Here is a 20,098-nt window from a genome sequence, read left to right as displayed (position 1 = left end):
CACTCGATGACCCAAATCAGCAGAGCACACGGTCATGGCTTATTCGCGGCTAAGTGACCCTCTTTTCTGACTAAGAAAGATTCTAAAGGATGAAATACAATTGTTTGTTTAAGGAGGGGCAGTGATGGCCAGAGTTGATGTGGTCTGAGGTTTAGAAATGTATTCTTTCACACGTGAAGAAAACTGGAACCGGGTCGCAGGTAAATGTGACTCCTAAGTTTAGACCCTGTTCCTAAAGCGCGCTGTAACTATGTGGGAGGTTTTTTCCAGCCCTGGGATCCACTAGGTCTAGTCCATTTGGTTGCAGCTGGCCTCTACTGTGTGGCTTCCCAAGGGAGGAACGAAGTATGAAATAGGCTGAGATACAGATTTCCCGAGAGAGTGTTCTCTCGATATCAGTTTTCCTATGCCTGATGCTCTGGGGGAGGGAAGATTTGAAACCCACTTCTTCCTTCTAGATACACCGGATGGAGTGGCCACACCTTCTTCGCTGGGGAGGAGAGGGCAGAGCAAGTGACTCTAGCTGTGCTTTGGTCTTTTTGGACAGTGAGTGTGATGTTGGGGACCTTACTGGCGGGGCCGGGTGAGCTACAGGGAAAAGCCGTCTGCATTTTGGGGAAGGTCTGCCGGCGTGCTCAGCGGGCCCCCTGCTTCTCTCCGCAGGTTTCAAGGGCTGCACCAAGGCCACGTGCGCGCTGGGAAGAGGCTGGGTTTCAGAGGCGTCTTCACGGGGCTGCGGGGGTGGCCGGGCGGCGGTCAGAGGTCCAGGGGGCTCACGATGGTGAAGCCCGAGTCCTTGCTGTTGCCGCTGCTGTCGTCGTCGGGGCTGGAGCTGGGGCTGCCGGACGAGGCAGAGGCCGAGGCTGGGCCGGTCAGCGGGTCTGAGAACACCGGGGCGCGCCGGGCCAAGCTCCGGAGGGGCCGCGGGGCCTGAGCCCGGCCCACCGGGGGCGCCCTGGCGCCGCCCCCTTCGTCGTCTTTGGAGACGAGGATGAAGTCGTCCGTGTCGCCTTTCTCCATGCGCCCCGGCGCTGCTGAAGGGGCCTGGGAAGGAGTCAGAGCACAGGGGGGGGGGGGGGGGGGGGGGAGGGAAGAAACGGTGAGACGGTGAGACGCGGAGCAGGGGGGCTGCAGGGGGTGCCCAATGTGTTCCATCTCCTCCTATTTCTCACAGCTGGCTCATCCGGGCTGAGCGCCGGGGGGCTCCCGGGACAATGCGGGGGCCTGGGAGCTTCTACAGACACAGAAACCCGGAATGGTCCTTTGCAAAAAGTACAGAGACGCAATGGCTTTACTCTACAATTATTTTCCTTTCTTTCTGAGTAATTATGCGTTTTGTTTTTAACGAAAGCAGCTGACATCCAAGGACACTGGTCAAGGTTTTGGGTTAAGATCAGAGAAGCTCCTGCCAGCCCTGGGATGGAAGTACAGCCACAGGCTGACCAGGGATGTTCCAGCCTGGCAGGAAGAGCCCTTGCCCACGGCCCACTAAGCCAATGCAGTGGCCACACCTGCTGCCTGCCCCGCCCGCCTACTCTCCCCGAGGGGTGGGGGGAACTGGGGCAGGGCCTGAAGTCTAAGGAGGGGTACAGAGCCCCTTGGCTGGAAGGCCCCCGGGGGACCTCTGGCTCCAGCATGGCCAAGACCACCTTTGGGCTCTGGGCAGAGCCTGGATAGAGAGTCAGCAACACTCCTCAGGGAATCTGGGCGTGACTGACAGGCCCCCTCTGAATTTCATGTTCTCCTGAGTGACATGCGGGCCAGTGGCTAAATAGTGGCTCAGGTGTCTCCCCCTCTGACAATCTGCCTACTTTCAAGAGATTTAATCGGAGAACAGGAACAGAATGGCGTTAAAGATGCCAGTGCCCAGACACAGCAGGCCTCAAGGTTCTTCAGCTCAAGTTGTAAAGCTGTTTACAGCCTGTCAACACAGCAATTCTTACAAAACGGAAGAGACATGCAGCACATGGCCCTGCAGTAGAAGGGGACGTGATCCCTAATAATGGCACTAGGGCAGTTTGGTGAGACAGATGGCCCTTTCTCATCCCATTACTGCCCTCCGTGAGGTGGTCAGGGCCAGGGGGGCCTCAGGGGAGGGTGTCCCCCCATGTCCATGCCTGCACGTCAGGCCCTGGCTTCGGCCTCCCACCTCCAGACTGCAGATGCTTTGTTCATGTGACTGCTGTGCTGAGCTATAAGCCGCGAGAACCTTGACCTCCCACCCCACTCAGGAGCTTATCTGAGGTTGACAACAGAGTGAGCAAGGACAGTCCTATTTTCAGAGCAGTGTCTCTACCGCAGAAATGCCATGATAACCTGTCCGCCTTTAGCATACAGTGAGGACATGGGCAGGACTTGAAGAGGAGAAACACCTGTAACGTGCTTTAGCCTGTGACTAGAAGGAAAGATGGTTCCTACCATCACTAATTATCGGCTTGTTTCTGGAAAAGCAGTGGAGTCAAGTTATAAACGGTGAGTGACACCGCCCTCCCCCCAGTTTCTGGATGAAGCCATGACAGGCCCAGACAAGGCACGTTAGAACTTCCAGGGCTTCTGCAAACATCTTTTCTTCTTACCCCACTGCACCATTATCTTACGAACCAAGAACTGAGGCCCAGGTCAGAGGCCTGGAGACTTGGCCGACGTCACAAGCAGATGAAAAGACCCCATTCTTCTGGATTCCCACCTAGAATTTTTTTCTAGACACAAGTAAGCTTTCTCTCTGGATTTCCATAGCAATCTCAGCTACTACCTGGCGCCGTTTCTATCCTTTACAGAAACTTTGTAATTTCCTAGGTCGGCCTTCTCTTTCTGCCAAACACAGGCGTGTGTCACACAATATAAAAAGTTTCTCAACATGTCAGTCCTGCGTAAAGCTGGCCGGGACCGCCACCTTCCCCGCCCTGACCCCCCACCTCTCCTGTTGCTCAGCTTGATTTAGGATTGCAGTGGAAGCAGGTGCTGTTCAACAGGAATGTTCCGCGCTGATGAAGTGTCCCCTCTCTGTGCTGTCCAGGCAGGTAGCCCTACTCACATGAGGATACTGAGCACTGGAGAGGTACCTAGTGTGACTGGGGAACTGAATTAACTTTGAATTCTCCTTGATCCTGAGGAATTTATATTGAATTTTAAGTAGACACCTGTGGCTAGTGGCTACTGCATTAGCCCTCTGCGGCTCTGGACCACAGATTAAAAATATGGGACCAAAGACCGGTGAGGCAGGTGATACGGGCTGATGGACTGATGAATCAAGGGTCCTCCAAGTCCCTCCTTCTGCTGTGGTGGATCTGAGTGAAGTTCATCCAGAACCTCCCAAAGATTCACAAAGAAGTGTGTGAAGGACAGACTGCGGAAGGGAGGGACAGAATGAGGCTCTTTTCACCCTACAGAATACAATTTCCAGGACTTCCCTGGTGGCGCAGTGGTTAAGAATCCGCCTGCCAGTGCAGGGGACACGGGTTCCATCCCTGGTCCGGGAAGATCCCACATGCCACGGAGCAACTAAGCCCGTGTGCCACAACTACTGAGCTTGCGCTCTAGAGGCCCCGAGCCACAACTACGGAAGCCCACGCGCCTGGAGCCTGTGCTCTGCAACGAGAGAAGCCACTGCAATGAGAAGCCCACGCACCGCAACGAAGAGTAGCCCCCCTGCTCGCCGCAGCTAGAGAAAGCCCGCGCGCAGCAACAAAGACCCAACACAGCCAAAAATAAATTAATTTAAAAAGAGAAAAAAAGAATACAATTTCCCCTCTGCTGTTGGCAGAGCTTGAGAGAAGATGTGTGATCAGACGGAAAGAAGAGCCACATCTCCACCAGCTTCCCAGGGGGGGAGTGGGGTGCGTGCACTGCCACAAAGGAAGAGCCCTTTTAAGTCCCTGGTTGGGGGGGGGGCACTGGCAGGGGGACCGAGCCCTCTGCCCCGAGGTGGGGTGAGCCCAGTTCTCTGCGGGAACGAGGGCCTATCGCACTGCATCCCCTTCCCGGCTCACGGCCAGCTCATGTGGAGGCTGCACTGGGTCCGCTGGGGCAGCGCTGGCAACTGGTAGGTTCTTACAAATCTGAAAACTGGGAAGGGCGATTACAAAGTATACTCAAGAAGTTTTCGATTAGCAAATTTGTTAGTGTTCTTCAAAGCTCTTTTTCTGTAGTATTTTTAGACATTCAACTAAAAAAAAAAAAAAAAATCACGCTAAATTTTAAAATAAAATTGTCGACTAAAAATGGTCAGGGGGTGGGCCTAAGCTCAATAATATGTGAATAAATAAATAATTATTGAAAAATTAAACATCTGGGCATGGAAGGGGAATCTGGAGGAACTAATCGAGGTAAGCTTGCAATGTTACTGTTGGATTCATGTGGCTTTAAAATGCAGACTCAAAATGCTCTCTGAAAGTTCCCTTCTAAAGCTGGATGAAATGGACCACGCAGGGTTCTCTTCTGGAAGGGTACTCTTAAAACTGAAAAAGTCCCGTTCTAAAATGTCATTTTCCTTCTTTAAAATCGTAAAAAATATATAACTTACAAGCATCTGGATTCTAGTTTTTGAGAAAGTAACTTAGATGAGAGCTAATGGGAGATTTTCAAGATGAAACTCTGCACACCATTTTAAAAAGAATATTATTAGGAGTGTTTAGTCCCATCAGATCACACGCCGGGAGGCAGCATGGTGGAGCTGGAAGCTGACTGAACTGGGACAGGGGTTCTGAAAACAATTCCTCGCTGGTAAAATGAGCAGGTATTTCTTCAATCCTTCCTAACTGGAAAATTCTGGGATTCTATGTTAGAATAAATTACATACCATGTTGACACCCAAGAGTGCAGGTCAGCAAACGACAGCTCGTGGGCCAAATCCGGCCTGTGGCCTGTTTTTGTGTGGTTCTCAAGCTGAGAATGGCTTATGTATACATATATATTTTTTTTAATTTTTATTTTGTATTGACATATAGTTGATTAGCAATGTTGTGTTAGTTTCAGGCGTACAGCAAAGTGATTCAGTTATACATGTATCTATTCTTTTTCAAATTCTTTTCCCATTTAGGTTATTACAGAATATTGAGCAGAGTTCCCTGTGCTATACAGGAGGTCCTTGTTGGTTATCTATTTTGTATATAGTAGTGTGTATATGTTAATCCCAAACTCCTAATTTATCCCTCTCCCCCAACCTTCTTCCCTCCGTAACCGTAAGTTTGTTCTCCAAGTCTGTGAGTCTGTTTCTGTTTTGTAAATTTTACAGGGGTGTAGAAACAAGCAAGCAAGCACACCAAATACAAAAACAGGTATGTGCCAGAGACCATATGTGGCCTGAAAATCCTAAAATATTTACTCTCTGGCCCTTGACAGAAAAAAATTGCTGACCTATGTGGCTTAGAGGATGGACACTGAGAAGTCCTTCCTCATGAAGGCCAAAAAGGTTCTAGGCCAGTGAAGTACACTCAAGACAGCATTAGGAAAGCATGGACAGTACTCCTTGTGCTAGAGGGGAATGGAGGCATCGGCTGAAGGCAACTGACCAATAACTGAGGCAGCGATCCGGCTTTCTAACACCGCACCGTGGGACTGGCAGGAAGTTCAGGCCGAAGCTGCTGCATACAGGTGTGCAGGTTGCGCACTGCACAACTCCAGGAGACACTAGTCTATTCTGAAGGGCACTACCCAGGGCACTGGAGTACACGACTTGCACAGCTATGTACATCACCCCTGGCTTAGGTCACTTGTATTTTACAGTTGAACTTCACACGTGGTCACGTGAGGTAACTTCGGTGGGCTTGTATTATCCATAATTTGAATGTGTGTGCATCCCCCCCTCCCCTTCCGTCTCAGGCTAACGTGACGGTGTTCTCAGAGCGCCTGTACCTGCTTGGCGGCCCTGGGCAGGTAGCCCTGGCCGCTGGAGCAGTAGTGGTCGTCTGAGATGGTGATCTGCTCGTTCTCCTCGGCTTCCAGCTGGCTCTGGTTGAAACGCAGGGAACCTTTTAGAATGTCTTTGATCTATTTTCAAAGAAGAAGAAAATCCATGAGAAAGATGAATGAGTTTGGTTTTAAATGTCAGCTAAACCTCGAATACATCTGAATCAGACTTGTCATTGACTGTTCTTTTATAGCGTAGATATGAATTTATGACCATAAGAAAGTAATAACAGGAGAAAAAATCCAGCTCTGTATCAAAACCACTGACTCATGAATGACCAAGGAAAATGTCACAGCCTGAATGGCCAGGTTCTCACAGGGGCAGACGGGGCGTCACGCCCTTGGGGGTTATCCTAGAGCAGGAAGCACCACGTGCCCTCCCACCCAGCTCCGCGGAACAGCCCTCAGCCTCTGAAGGGGCCCACCCCAGCTGAGGGCTAATAACGCAGGCCGCGTCTCTTCACTGACATTTCTGTTCCATTTGGTCCTTCAAGGGTTGAGTCACTGCGGCCCTTGAGGGGCTGAGGCCTGTTATGGGAGGTGATCGTTTATGCCCTGTGCTCCCGGGACATTCGTGATGAGCGACTGGACTTGAGCTGGACCACACACACCACAGCAGCTTCGATGAGGAGCAAACAGAACAGCTTTGCTAGGAGGAAGGGGCAGGGGTGGGAAATGAGAAACCAGTCTGGGCTGCAGGCTAGTCAGACATAATTGCTGGACGGAGCAAGGGGCGTGAGCAGGTGGGCAGTCGGGAGGGGTCTGTCTGGGAGGAAATGCGGGGCCAGGGGACACTGGCTCTGATGTCACGGTACCCGTGCCCTGGTGCCCCCCCCAACAGGCACTAAAAGGGTGGCCCGTGCGACACAAAGTCAGAGCAACGGACATACCTGCTTTAGTCCTGCCAGGGAAACCAGAATTTGATCTTCTTTTTCCAAATTTTCTTGTAGTATCACTTCTTGAATATTTACTGAAAATAGAAGAATGACATTTTGTAACTAGTGCCCTGAGTGTAACTTATCTGCTGTCACACCATCACTTCAGGCAAGCTGGGGAAGGCTTCTGCCAAGTTTCACAGCAACTCTTCCCACCAAGGACGCTCTGCCCATCTAGAGACGGGGCAGGTGCCGGGCCCAGCGCGGGGGCACCGAGCCTGGTACACACCGCCTCCCCCAACGTCCCACGGATGCGCTCTCACGGTGACAGACGTGTCTTACTCCTGCAGAGGGCCCAGGGCGCCCCTTGCTGACCTATGACGTGGTGAACAGCGTGGGGCGTTCATCCAGCGTCTGGGAGGAGGGGTGTTTCCGCTGGGCTTCCTACACTTCTCAGAGTTCAATGCTGTTGCCTCACCCCTCTTGCTAAATAAAGACCAGGTCCTCCCAGGTGACGTACATTAAAGACATCATCTTTAAAAAATGTAAACAGTATAGAATGTTGTCAATTCAACATAATGTTAAGGAGGCTTGGCCTCTGCTGGAGGGGCCTTCAGCCAGACCTGATCTGAGGACCCGCCAAGCCAGCTATCCCACGGAGCTGCCCACCAAGAGCTTCAGCAAGCAGGGCACCTCGGCCTTCCCCACCGCCCGCCTGACGGATGCACCCAGCCCTGCTGGGGGCTGTGGCTTCCGAGAAGGGAGTTCTCGGGGGAGCGCAGGAGTGGAAGCCCCCTCCCCAGCGCTACGCAGGAGACTGTGTTCGGGGTGGGGGGGGGGGAACTGAAACACGTTTTTACAAAGATACCACCTGAGCACCACACTGAGAATCGCTGCAGTAAGCAGGCTCGCCCTCCGTGAACACCTGCTTCCGTATTTCCTGGCCCTTAACGATACCCTACTTACAAGGCCTCACAAGCCACGTTCTCAGGCATTCACTCCACCACGCTGGCCCAGTCTCTGCGCGGGGCTCCTCTGCTCTGTGCCCGGCCCCCGCGGCCCGCGGTGGCAGAGGCGGGGCCAGCATCCTGCCTGCCCCGGGGCCTGGAGGCTCTGTCCCCAGAGCCCTGCCGGCCGCTCCCCTCAGGGGTCCACCCTTGGCTCCCCTGCGGCCTCCTTGGAGCAGAGCCAAGCGGCCCAGGCCACCCTCTGGTCTTCCCCCACCAGCTCTTCTACTGCCTCGACAATAAGCCCTGTCACACCCGACGTTAGCACAGGCGTCTGCTGGCTTATCTGTGGTCCATCACCCCCAGTAGGGTCCGGTTCAGGACTACACCCCCAGCCCTCAGCAGAATGGCTGGCGCATTTCAGGTGCACGGTAAGTATTGACTGACTGACTGAACAAACATGGAAAAACATCCTTGGAACCTGCACTGCAAAACACTGCTATCCTCAATACTTCCAAAAAGTAGTTCCAGCAAGGGGCAAGGCGAAGACTGGTACTGTCAACATGAGTCCAGCCAGTTTATTAGAACCTTCACTAAGAATAAATCTACAGACCATACTGACAAGTCCTCTTACAGACAGTAGCAGAAAAACAGCAGCCTGTTAACTTATTCAGAAAATGTGACTGGAGTTTCTGGCTAATAGAAAGGACTGCTTCAAAACAAGAGAGCAAGATGAATGGGAATGGAATAATAGATATAATTAGAGAGCGAATGTTTCTGTTTCCTTCAAGGCCTGTAACAATTTGTTCTCTCTCAATTAAAAAAAAAACAACAACAAAAAACCCACCATAAAATCCACTCAACAAGACATTAACGACAACCAACTGCAGAAGACTGACCAGAGACAGTTCTGTAGGTCTTCGGGAGGACTGAGAAGGGCTGCCTTTGTTTTCAGGACTGCTTGGCCTTTAAGGCAGAGCTCGGGGCCCAGGGCTGCCTGGGCAGTTTGGCCGGGCGGTGGCCCTGCCCCACTGAGCCGCTAGGGGGCAGATCCCCAGCTCCGGCCGTGGAGGAGGAGGCAGCAAGGGAGAGCTCCCAGGCCCCGGGAGGAAGCTCAGCCAGCGGATGCAGGGGCACCCGGACGGCTGGAGGAAGCGCGGGGGGTTCTCGGGTCCAAGGAACTAACGGAGGCCACACCTGGCAAATCGGGGGCCAGGAAGAGAGGCGATCTGTAGAGAGCAACTGTGATAGGTTATGTCCTGCCCTGCAGGACCTTTGTCTTCTGTTGCCCCTTGGAGAGTTTGCTGTGGAACATTGCACGGAGCCAAAGGGCTTGGCCAGACTGCCTGGCTCCTGTCTCCAACGCAGTGGTGGGGCCCACGGTCGGCAGCAGTAAGGACCGCAGGCCTTGGCTGACAGGGCAGTCAGTGGCTCCAGTGGGGACAGAGGCCTAGAAGGATGTGGGAACAGAGCCTTCCTTAGAGGCCGGCAAAGACCCGGAGGGCACTCAGAGGCCCTTCCTCAAATAACAGAGGGACACGTGAGACAGAACAGAATCCTGACGCCCCCGGGGCAGGAAGAAGAGACAGAGTGGGGAAACGAACTGTGGGCCTCTGTCCAGACAGGGTGGTTAACCGGTAGGAAATCGAGTTGCCTTTAAGTGGCAACTCTTTAGGCCTCAGACGGCTGCTGGTGGGGCTGGAACCTCAGAGCGAGATTTCTGCACACCCGAGTTTAAGTATATAGATTTACTCTCCCACTACAGACCTGAGGCCTTACCGCATCACACTGGCCGTGGGGGCCGAAAACCCCATGAGCCAAGAAGGCCTGGCCACACTCTCGTGGACGCCCTGCTTTGCTGTGAGCCTCCCATGGCCCGTATACTCCAGAGGGGTAGTGCTGATGCTGGCAGGGCGGGCTGGGGAAGCAGAGGGCAGGAGCGCGTCGGGAAGCTGCAGTAACGGAAACCCTGGTCCTTCAGGCCTAAGTGGGGATGCGCTCCCTGTTTCTCAAGGCCCCTCCCTTCCTGTGCTCTCCTTTGCTGAGACCCCAGCAGCCACAGCCTAGATCCTCACGGCCGCCGCACCGTCTCTCAGGTCTAAAGAGGTGGCGGGGCTGCTGGTGGGGGGGGGACCCCAACCCCACCCTCCAACCCCTCCTCACCGACGGGTCCCAGAAGTTGCGGTGCGCCCTCCCTCACCGCCAGCGGTGGTCATGTGACACCGCGGTAGCCCAAGAGCTGTAAGGGAAGCTCCCCATGGGGACTGGCTCAGTCTGTGCCTTTGGGGCCCCTACGCTCCCCACTCGTGCTGCCTTAAAGACTGGAAGAGCCCTGCAGGTCACCTTGCAAGCACCTGGATGCGGATCACCGCCCAGCGCTGTGGGCGTGGCCGGGAGGAGCCCGGGGCCCCAGCACATCGCCCAGCTGCCATACCTGCTCCCAGGGCCTGCCTCTGGGCTGCTCTGACTTAAGAAAAAAAAAAAAAAATAACCTCCTGGTGTGTCTATTCTACTGTTTGGGGGGGTTAATGTGACTAGCAGCTGTAATCGTGTCAAAGTACTACAAACTGGGTGGTTTCAAACGAAAGAAATGTATTCTCGTTCCAGAGGTGCTTAAGTCAAAAGCCAAGGTGCCGGCGGGGCCTCGCTCCCTGCAGGTTGGAGAGAAGTGTTCCTTCTTGCCTCCTCCCGGCTTCGTCTCAACTCGATGGCACTTGTCAAGGCCCTCTTTCCAAATAAGGTCACATGCACGGGTCCCGGGTGAACGTGGATTGGGGCGAACACTTCTCGACTCAGCACAGCAGCCACGCTGCCTGTCACACAGGATCAAAGTCATCCAGCTCCTCTAGTGAAAGGGGACCAAGGCCAAGGGCGCCCCTGGGGGGGCGACGAGCCCAGAGCCTTGGTGTCCTCGGCAGTGCACTCCCCCCCGACCGTTCTCCAGCCTGGTTCTACGGATTGGATCAAAGTTCACCTTCTTGAAGCGGATGAAAACCAGGAGCTTCTCCCCTGAAAACCCACATAAAATGACATAAAATGTTCACCTGATTTTAAGGCTAAACCTCTCCCTGTAATCAACTGAGCTGACTAGCTGTGCAATCCAGGGTACAGAAATCCAAGTCAAAACAAAAGGGCACCTACAGAGGCTGCTAAATGTCCTGAATACAAGACTTTTTATTTACCTCACAAAGTACTGACCGTGTAAATCCTTTGCCTAGCCACTTCCACTATGTACTGATTCAAGGCAGCATTTACAACCATTTTAGTAATATATAACTTCTCAGTCACAAAGGCACTGCATGTAAAAATAGAAAAACATAATGGTCTCTTTTCATACCTTATAATATTAAAGGCAGAAATGTGAAATGTTTAAATTTTCAATGTAGTGCACATTTTTCCTTCTAGTAAGAGGCAGAATAATATAAATGATGATATAAAGGTTCTTTCTTTTTGTTTCTGTGTAGAAGGAAGATTATGTTCTTTATAATCTCCTTCTATTTAAGCATTACCTATTACAGATGTTGGGGCACTGAAACTAAAGGGGAAAACCTAACAAAACTAACTGCTTCTGTGGAAATTACACAAAAATCTCATCAACATCACAATCCCATGGGGTCTCCACTACTTTTAATGAAATGTCAATGCCGCAAAAATGGGTCTCTCTCTCTCTAAGGATAATGGAAATGGCACACGAACCACTTTTTCAATTTCCTAAAATTCTTTTCAATGCTAAAATAAAAGTGTTTTCATCTACATGCCGGGTACAAAGATAACAGAAGCCTATATTCGTTAAGAAGGGCAGGAAAAGGGGACACCCATCTGTCTATAGAGGAGGTGAAAGTGGGCGGGTCATTTAACCTCCTTGTGCCTGAGGGGTAATAACAGACCCTTCCCCAGAGGATTAGTGTGAAGCGTAAATAAACAGCACAGCACCCGGGCCACTGCAGAAGCTCAACACCCGGGAGCCTCCACGTCTACACAGCCAGCTTCCCTCATCTGACTATCCCAACAACCTTTCTGGATGAGGACCATCATCCTGTCACAGAAATGGGAGCCCAGCTGAGAAATGCCAGGTCTGTTATGTGAGGTCCCATGACTGGACAGAGCGAGGATCAGATTCCGGATCGGCTGGACTACTGAGCCCTCCTGACACACACGATTCATGCATATGGCACTGATGGGGAAGCCGGAGATACGAAAAGGCACAGGATGGAGCCCTGGCAGTGACTCGACGGCCTTGAGATGCCAGTGCCCTTTATCTGGTGGCGGAACCGACCTAAGGGAGGTCAGCCAGAGGCAGGAAGTCACCTTTCACTTCTCCCAGAGAAGTGAACACCAATCACTTCTCCCAGAGCTTTCCGGAGCACTGGAGTGGTCATCCAACAGCCTGGACTTTGATGACCCTGGGCCATGATACTGATGGGTCTGTGTGTCACTAAACCTGTCAGTAACATGCGGGTGACACCTGTCTTGAAGGTTAGAGGAGATAATCGAAGTGGTCCACGTCTATCATGCTGCCTTGCTATGATTATTATTGCTTAGTATGTTGTTGTTGTTTCTTTCACCAGTTCCTTAAATACCCAGATAAGTGGATTCTGCTCCCAGAGGTTCTCTCATCTCTGACAGAGATTTAGTCACCCTGACCTCTGACAACAAGGGACGGCCCCAGAGGAAATACACAGGCTGTTACAGACCAGAGGGGTCATGTGTAGGGTTGCCCTAGGGTCACATGCGTCCTAAGAGTGGTGGCGGTTTAAGAAGTGACCATTAGTCAAGGAGGGGGGCAGACCTGTACTTCGTCACTATTGGCTTTGGCTGGACAATTAATAGCAAAGGGATTTCTGCCCACAGAGGGTGTGCCATAGTTGTCCAGTCTTGGGAGAAGGCAGGTTCAGGAGAAGACTGCAGGCGTCAAATTCACCCTTTAATCCGTGGTGTCTATTTCTGGGTGTCCCTGCAATGCCACTCCCCGTCTAGAAGGCCCTTCTACTCTCCTCCTAACACCACACCCTCCTTCTCTTCAAAGCCCACCTTAAAGCTGTTCAAGCATCAGGCCTTCCCTCCGCAAGCACCCGCTTGATGGACTCTCCTGCCTCATCTTTTATGCTTGCAACTGTCATCCAGAGATGAGGCTTGAAGACTAAAAGTTTCCTGAAACTGCACAGTTCTGCACGGCAAGTCCTGGACTCCACGTCTTCTGGTTCCAAATGTGGGTGGTGTAGGTTCACGACATCCCTTGACTTTGAACCCACCATCCCTGCCAATGTCTCTGAGATCACTGGCGCTCCAGGAGGACCGTGCTTGCTTCCTGTGAAGCCACGTGTCACTTCAGGTATTTCTAACCAGGCATATTCTCTGTTGCACTCTGTCTCCCTACTTTGAAGTTTGGTCCACCCTTTCCATACACATTGAGCTCGATTTGAAAAGCGCTCCCCCACTTCACCCCACCCCAACCTCCTTCACCCCGAGCCTGTTTCTACATCAGAGAGCAGGTACTTAGGAAATAGTGGCTAAATGGCCAATGCGAGGCTTTCCCGCCAACATTAGGGCTGATTTTTATCTCCTGAGGAATAGATGTAGGTGAGAGATTTCTCAGGTGAAGAATTAAGGGCTACTAATCCAATCAAGCAAATCCTGGATTGAGAAGTGGGAGGGGCGGGTGAAGGGAAGTACGTACAGTCGCTGACGGTCTATTGAGAGCCAAGGACTGAGTCCGGGGCTTTGTGCTCAGTATTTTCCTAAAAAGCAAAAAGCAGATCACACGGAAAATATAATCAAGGGTCCTACTTTGCATCCAGCTGCCAGAATGGCTGAAGATCCTAAACTCAGCACTGGGAGAGGAGCAATCCGTAGGAAAAGCCAAGGGAAGACTAGGCAAATAACGTGTATTGCACTGAAGATGAGTCTTCGGGTCAATAAATAGTTCTCTTAAGTGAACTGAGTGTGCTCAGCACAGAGTTCCAAATCTGTACTGGTCTCAACCGTTTCTGGATTCTTCTCTTAGGATTTACCTCCCTGCCAGCCAGAGGCTGGCACAGAAGCATGGCTCCTCACGGTAAAATCTATCCTGTTCATGATATGGCTTCCACCTTTGGGTCAACCAGAAGAGACTCTGCACATATTTTTCAACTTAAAAGGTCTCTAAGCTCCAGTCACGGTTAGATGCCTTTGCCAGAATACCTATTTCTAAAAGTAAAAGCAGAAACACAGCTAGGACCTCACTAATAGAAAATATCCTGGGGTTTCTATAACCACCCCGTCTCATTTGGGAGCGATGAGATAGAAGTTTGGCTAAGATCATCCTAAAATAACATCATTTAGTCAGACAAGACCCTTTGAATTGGGTTGAAGATGGATATGTTCTTTGTGAATTTCAGGCCATAAGGTTTTGCCCACCTGAGGACTGGGGACAGTCAAGTGCCACACCTCAGCTGGGAGTGAAACACAGCCATGGCAGTGAACTCAAGCCTCCTTACCGCCACCTCAGGCCCCCTCCCCCCCCACTCACAAGCTCCTAGCTCGGCATGAGACGCTTGTGGCGGCCAAGAAGTCCTTGAGCCTTCGAGCTGTTGGTGGCAAGCCTGTTTCTACTGAGGTGGGGGGATGGGGGGGGACAAGTCTTTTGCTTCCTGGGTCATCGCTGGAGAGGCCGGGGTTAGAGGAGGTGGAAAGGCAGCCCGGTCTGGAGGTGGGAAGAACAGGTGTTGCAGTCAGACACAGTTTAAGAAAGACAAAGGATTTGGGAATGATCTTTCAAAAAGAGAAAGAGAGTGAAAGATATTCAGTTTGGAAAAGCATGTGGGAAAATGGAGAGAGCCATAAAATGGAAAACAAAATGATGCAAGATGAATCGTCCATACTGAGGCCACGTGATCAGGGATGTGTTCTCTGAGCCAGGAAAGGATAAGGTAGCGTACAGTTGGCTAAGTTTTTCTCAGTAGGTCTAGGGTTGGTGCAAGGAAGATGCTTCCAAGGCTTCTGATAATAAAACCGGGGGGAAAATGCCTTCCACGACGAGACAGCGAGGCTGGAAAGAGGCTGAGAACAGCACTGAATGTCGCCAGGGAGCTTGTGAGCTCTCCACCCACAGAGCTCCTGCACGTGTGCCTGCAGTGTGGGGTTACGGATGCATGACAGCACTAGCAATACTTTAACTGAATCTTGCCCCGATTGTTTAAGTTCTCTTGCTCCTTGCTGCTTGGAGTCTGTCATGGGCCAGTATCACCAGGTGTCCTGGGGGCTGTTAGAAATGCAGATCTTCAGGCCCTGGCTCAGACCTACTGAGTCAAAATCTGCATTTTTAACAAGACCCTCAGGTGAAGTATATCTTATCCTTTTACAGAGGACTATGCTACCCACAATTAAATGCAGTGTTTCAAATTCCTAAAAGAATTACAAGAAGCTTTTATCACAGCGTGGTTGACAGAGGGAAAGCTGTCTGGTGATCCCATTTTCCTCCTGGGTTTCTCAAATGTCATTAGTTAACTGCTTGCTGAACATTTCCAAAGACATCAATTGAACGCTGTTTTTATAAACATCAGCAAATCAGATTCATAAAGTTCTTGCAGAGGCAAATACACTGATTTTCAAAAATGGCCTCCTCTTTCAGCTAATTCTTGCATAAACATTAGGACAAGTACAAAATCAGTAAGGATGTGTGCCATAAAACAGCAGATCTGAAGTCCAACTGCTGATTCGAGTGTGGCCTCAGCAGGATCGTCAGTGGAAGAGAGCCCAAGGCCTGGGATGGGGTCTGGGCTCCTGGCCCCAGCGAGCTGCGTGTCACTCATCCTGCCCAGGCCTCGGTTTCCTTATCTGTGACATGAAGAACGGCCGAGACGGCCTGTTGGGCGTCCACCTCTTCAACAGCCTAAGATCCTATGGGCTACAGAACTCTAATTTCCCTTAATTCACTGCATTTAACCCTCCCATTGTCTGTGTGAAGCGCCAATGAAAGGGCAAGCGGCCGGAAACGAGTGTAAGTACCAAACAGATGAGGGGAAACACCTCCCCTGGGAGCAGGCAGGGTGAGCAGCGGCCCAGCTGCTCACAGATCAGAGAAGTGCAGGCAGCTCACCCACGTGCAATTAAATTACGTGTGAACGATGGCAAACCTAAAAATAGCCTGACTCAGCCACGGAGGTTCCTGCTGTCGATGGCTTTCAGCTCAACTGTCAGGAGTGACTATGGCAACAGAAAAATGAACGTGTGAAAAAGTCTTCTAAAGTTGACAGGAAAAGTTTAGATTTAATGAAACACAGATTTTCACTTCCTGTCTCTAAATCTTTGAATTCACATAGCTCACTTATGTGGAGGTAATGAAATGGGAATTTTGGTAGAGTTTTGAGAAAACAAATACTTTTTCAGTGTTGGCTTCCAGAAGTATAAGGAAACAACTGCTAACCAGTCAATTTTATTACCTCTACAATTAAAGGACCATTTAAACAAATGCCTTTATTTCATTTTTAACTGAGATGCTTTTCTCTGTATTTGTTCTGTTATAAAAGTAGCCTTGAACTGTACTTGACATTTTAAGATATTATTTCATGTCTGATGATAACAGAGGCTGATATGGCATTCTCTTGAAATGAAAGGAATTTAGTGAAAATAATTAACATTAGAAAAGGGTGCAGAGCAGTAACTCTCGGGATGAGTATCTCAGGCAGCTCTCACGGCCCCTCGGGATGCCTCGGCGGCCTGCAGACGCACCACTCGGCTCTGGCAAAGCTGTTTTTGCTCAAAGAGCTCACACGCCTAATCTGAGGACCAGCAGATCCAAAAACCCAGCATCTTTTGGCATGATTTGATTGAGGAATATTCCAGTAGGTTTTGGGAAGTGTGGTACTGTTCCCAGCTCTCCCGCTAACTAGCGGCGGGGCCCTAGACCGGTCACTACTCAGCTCTCCGGTCATGGGCTGGCTGAGTTTCCCAGGCTCGTCCACCAGAAGGGACAGTTAAGAGTTAAGGGGAAAGAGGAGAGGATTTGTGCTGAAAGCCCAACCTGTGCTGGGCTTTAAAAACATACTAGTCTTGGGGCTTCCCTGGTGGCGCAGTGGTTGAGAATCTGCCTGCCGGTGCAGGAGACACGGGTTCGAGCCCTGGTCTGGGAGGATCCCACATGCCGCGGAGCAACTGGGCCCGTGAGCCACAATTACTGAGCCTGCGCGTCTGGAGCCTGTGCCCCGCAACACGGGAGGCCGCGACGGTGAGAGGCCCGCGCACCGCGATGAAGAGTGGCCCCCGCTTGCCGCAACTGGAGAAAAGCCCTCGCACAGAAACGAAGACCCAACACACCCAAAAATAAATAAATAAATAAATAAATAAATAAATAAATAAATTAAACAAACAAACAAACAAACAAAAAAACCATACTAGTCTTGGCAACCAACTGGCAAGAGATTGATCTTTGTATCTCCATTTTATATATGGAGACGCGATCATAAGCAGGCTGATCTCACAAGTGACAGAGCCTGGTTTCAACCCTGTGTCTGTCTGATGCCCACGAGGCTGTCTCTCCTTCTCAGGTACCACTGTAGCCGCTCTTATAGCTGACTCTTGCCTGCGGTATAAAGACCGACCCCCAGGTGCTAGTTACGCGCACTTAAGACATCTACAGATTTTCCAAGCATAGAAGACTAGGTCCCTTAGAAAGTCCCTCTATACTCTTCCTTTCACTCAGGCCACCACCGTTAATGGTTACTTTCACATCAAATATATTCTACTGTGCCACCTGCTGTTTTCACTTCATAATATATTATGAACATCTCCTTATGTTAATAAATATTTTAATCTTTATAAAGACTGCATTACTATATTATAATCAATCACTTAGTCATGGATTTTTCACTTGTGCCTATTTTTTTTTGGCTGCGCCACACAGCTTGTGGGATCTTAGTTCCCCGACCGGGGATCGAACCCGTGCCCTCTGCATTGAGAGCACGGAGTCTTAACCACTGGACTGCCAGGGAAGTCCCACTTGTGCCTATTTTTGAACTACTTTAATAATCAGGAAAAACAGAAAAGTTCATATGGAAAAAATACTAGGGTATTAAAATCATTTTTAAAGGATATAATAAAAAAAGTAGATCAAGAACTTCACCTCAATTAATCTTTGTGTCTTCCTCAAATTTTTGCTTACAGCCAAAACTGCCTACCACCCGGGAACACCCTTTAATAAACCAGCGTTATATATGCAGATGAAATAAAATGCACCTGCAGCCCCCAGGGCCACGAATTCTCTGTAGCAACCCTCGACCCCACTGTAAAAATGCAGTCATGCTATCTGTATGGCAAAAAGAAGTCGACAGCCATGTGAAGGGATTCTGGCTGAAAGTGAAACATATACACAAAAACAAATCTAGTTTTGTGGTTAGCTGAAAATTCACAGCTGGGTATGGGCTTTTCTTTAATTAAAGTGCTTCCCCCTCCCATGCAATGAGAAAATGCTCTTCTGGTGCTGACTGAAAGAACAAAAATCAGAGCAAAAGCTGTTTGAAAATTCTGAGGCTTAAGTAAAGTTGCTTTAAAAGCTGCTATGTGGCCCAAACAACTTGGAAATATCCTACGCTAGGATTTTGCTAGAGTTCCAGTAAATCTTTTCAGTCACTTCTTTGTTCTCCTACTTTGGTCAAAACCAAAAATCAAGTAACACGAAGGTCACCCATGTAGCTGGAGAAGGAAAAAATACACACATGTGCATGTGCACACACATATGCCCACACTTACTTTAAAATTAAAATTATATTTAAATAATTAACTAAAACTAGTTATGTAATACATATCAGTTATTTATACATAAACTACCTCTTCGTTACTTCTTTTTGATGCATTTTATTTTTTTATTGGAGTATAGTTGCTTTCCACGGCTGTGTTAGTTTCTGCTGCACAGCAAAGTGAATCAGCCACACGTATACACACATCCCCTCTTTTTTTTGGATGTCCTTCCCATTTAGGTCACCACAGCGCACTGAGCAGAGTTCCCTGTGCTGTACAGCAGGTTCTCGTTAGTTATCTATTTTATACATCAGAGTGTATATATGTCAACCCTAATCTCCCAGTTCATCCCACCCCCTTCTTTTTGATGCATTTTAAACTGTGATGCTGTAAGATTCATGCAAAATCAATTCTATATGAATTTTAAAAATTGGTCCTAAAGAAACATATAAATAGAGTTTTGAAGGGGGTGGAAGCAGACATGACGGGGAACGTCTCTTGCTGTGATTACAGATACTACCCTTTTGATCACCTACCGCCGTTTCCCCTGCTCCTTCCCCCTCCTGAGCCCTTTCTCTGGAGGAGGGGTCAAGAGAGCAGAAAGAAGGCGGAGGATAGAACAGGGCCCAGCGAGCGGGAGGCCGCGTGACACTTGGTTCAAGCACCTCTCCAAAGCCGTAAGAGAGCGTGTATTACTGGCTCCAGGCCAGTATGTTTTAGGCTACATCCAGATGACAGCCGTTCTGGCCACATGTCATGGACTCAGGACCTAGCAGGCTGGGTGATTGATCGAATCTGAGGTATAAAGTCTATCTTCATCCGTCCTGAGTTTTTTCATTCTTCTAAAAAAGAGGAAGGACGACTGAATTTTGGAGGCAAGTGAGGATTGTGTTCCTGATTTATTATTGAGACCAACTTGCCAGAGCAAAGTCAAGTACAGGAACTTAATTATCTGGATAATTTTGGCACCAGGAATTCACTTTGCCTTTGTCTCCATTACTCGGCTAATTCAAATGATTAGATTTTGCCTGGGCTGTCACTGTTATTCCTAAATAAGGTGTTTGTCTATAATAAGCTTCGTGTTCCACAAACAACTGCTCCCTGAGTCTAGGAAAACCAGGGACTGAGCTTCAGGGCTGTCTTATACTTAACAACAGTTATTTAAACACTCCTTTAAAGGGTGAAAAGTAGGAATTTATACCATATGCTTGTACATGTGTGAAAGGTTATATAAGATTCTTCATTTTAACAGAATTTGTAATGTTAAAAGATTGGCAACATCTTAGATGCTCATTAGTCTGGGGTTAAATGCATTATGATACAGCCATATAATGAGATTCAATGCAGGTGTAAAAAAGCACGAGGCCACTCTCTGTATTCATATAAAAGTGCTCTCCATAATATAGTGTTCAATGAGAAATCAAAGTGCAGAACAGTGTGAGGATTATGCTCTACTTGCACTCTGAAAGGACAAGTGCAGGGTTATATTGGTTTGTACAAACATAGTTTATTTCTGAAGGATAAACACGAAACTGATAAAAAATGGCTGTTTTCAATTGTCACAAAATAGGATTGAGCTGTGAAAAAGACATAATTTTCATCTGTTTTGTTCACTAGTATTTCTCCAGTGTCTAGAAAAAGGCCTGGCATGTTGCA

The 20,098-nt window shown here is 49.5% G+C and overlaps 1 protein-coding gene across 1 annotated transcript in view; it reads right to left on the bottom strand.

The window, feature by feature from the left end:
• Positions 1–609: 609 nt before the first annotated feature.
• The window catches only part of TBC1D5 (TBC1 domain family member 5), a 535,061-nt gene continuing 515,572 nt past the window's right edge, over positions 610–20,098 (bottom strand). The window contains exons 21-23 of the mRNA XM_068545866.1: positions 6,798–6,877; positions 5,854–5,988; positions 610–1,044 (exon numbers count right to left, since the gene is read on the bottom strand). Of these exons, the coding sequence (XP_068401967.1) occupies positions 757–1,044; positions 5,854–5,988; positions 6,798–6,877 (503 nt within the window). The 3' untranslated portion in view covers positions 610–756. The remainder of the gene's footprint in view (positions 1,045–5,853; positions 5,989–6,797; positions 6,878–20,098) is intronic.

Source organism: Eschrichtius robustus, chromosome 6 (genome assembly GCF_028021215.1).
Source record: "Eschrichtius robustus isolate mEscRob2 chromosome 6, mEscRob2.pri, whole genome shotgun sequence".
NCBI classification, from domain to species: Eukaryota; Metazoa; Chordata; class Mammalia; order Artiodactyla; family Eschrichtiidae; genus Eschrichtius; species Eschrichtius robustus.
The sequence above is the reverse complement of the archived record's forward strand: the minus strand, read 5'-3'. Positions and strand labels throughout refer to the sequence as shown.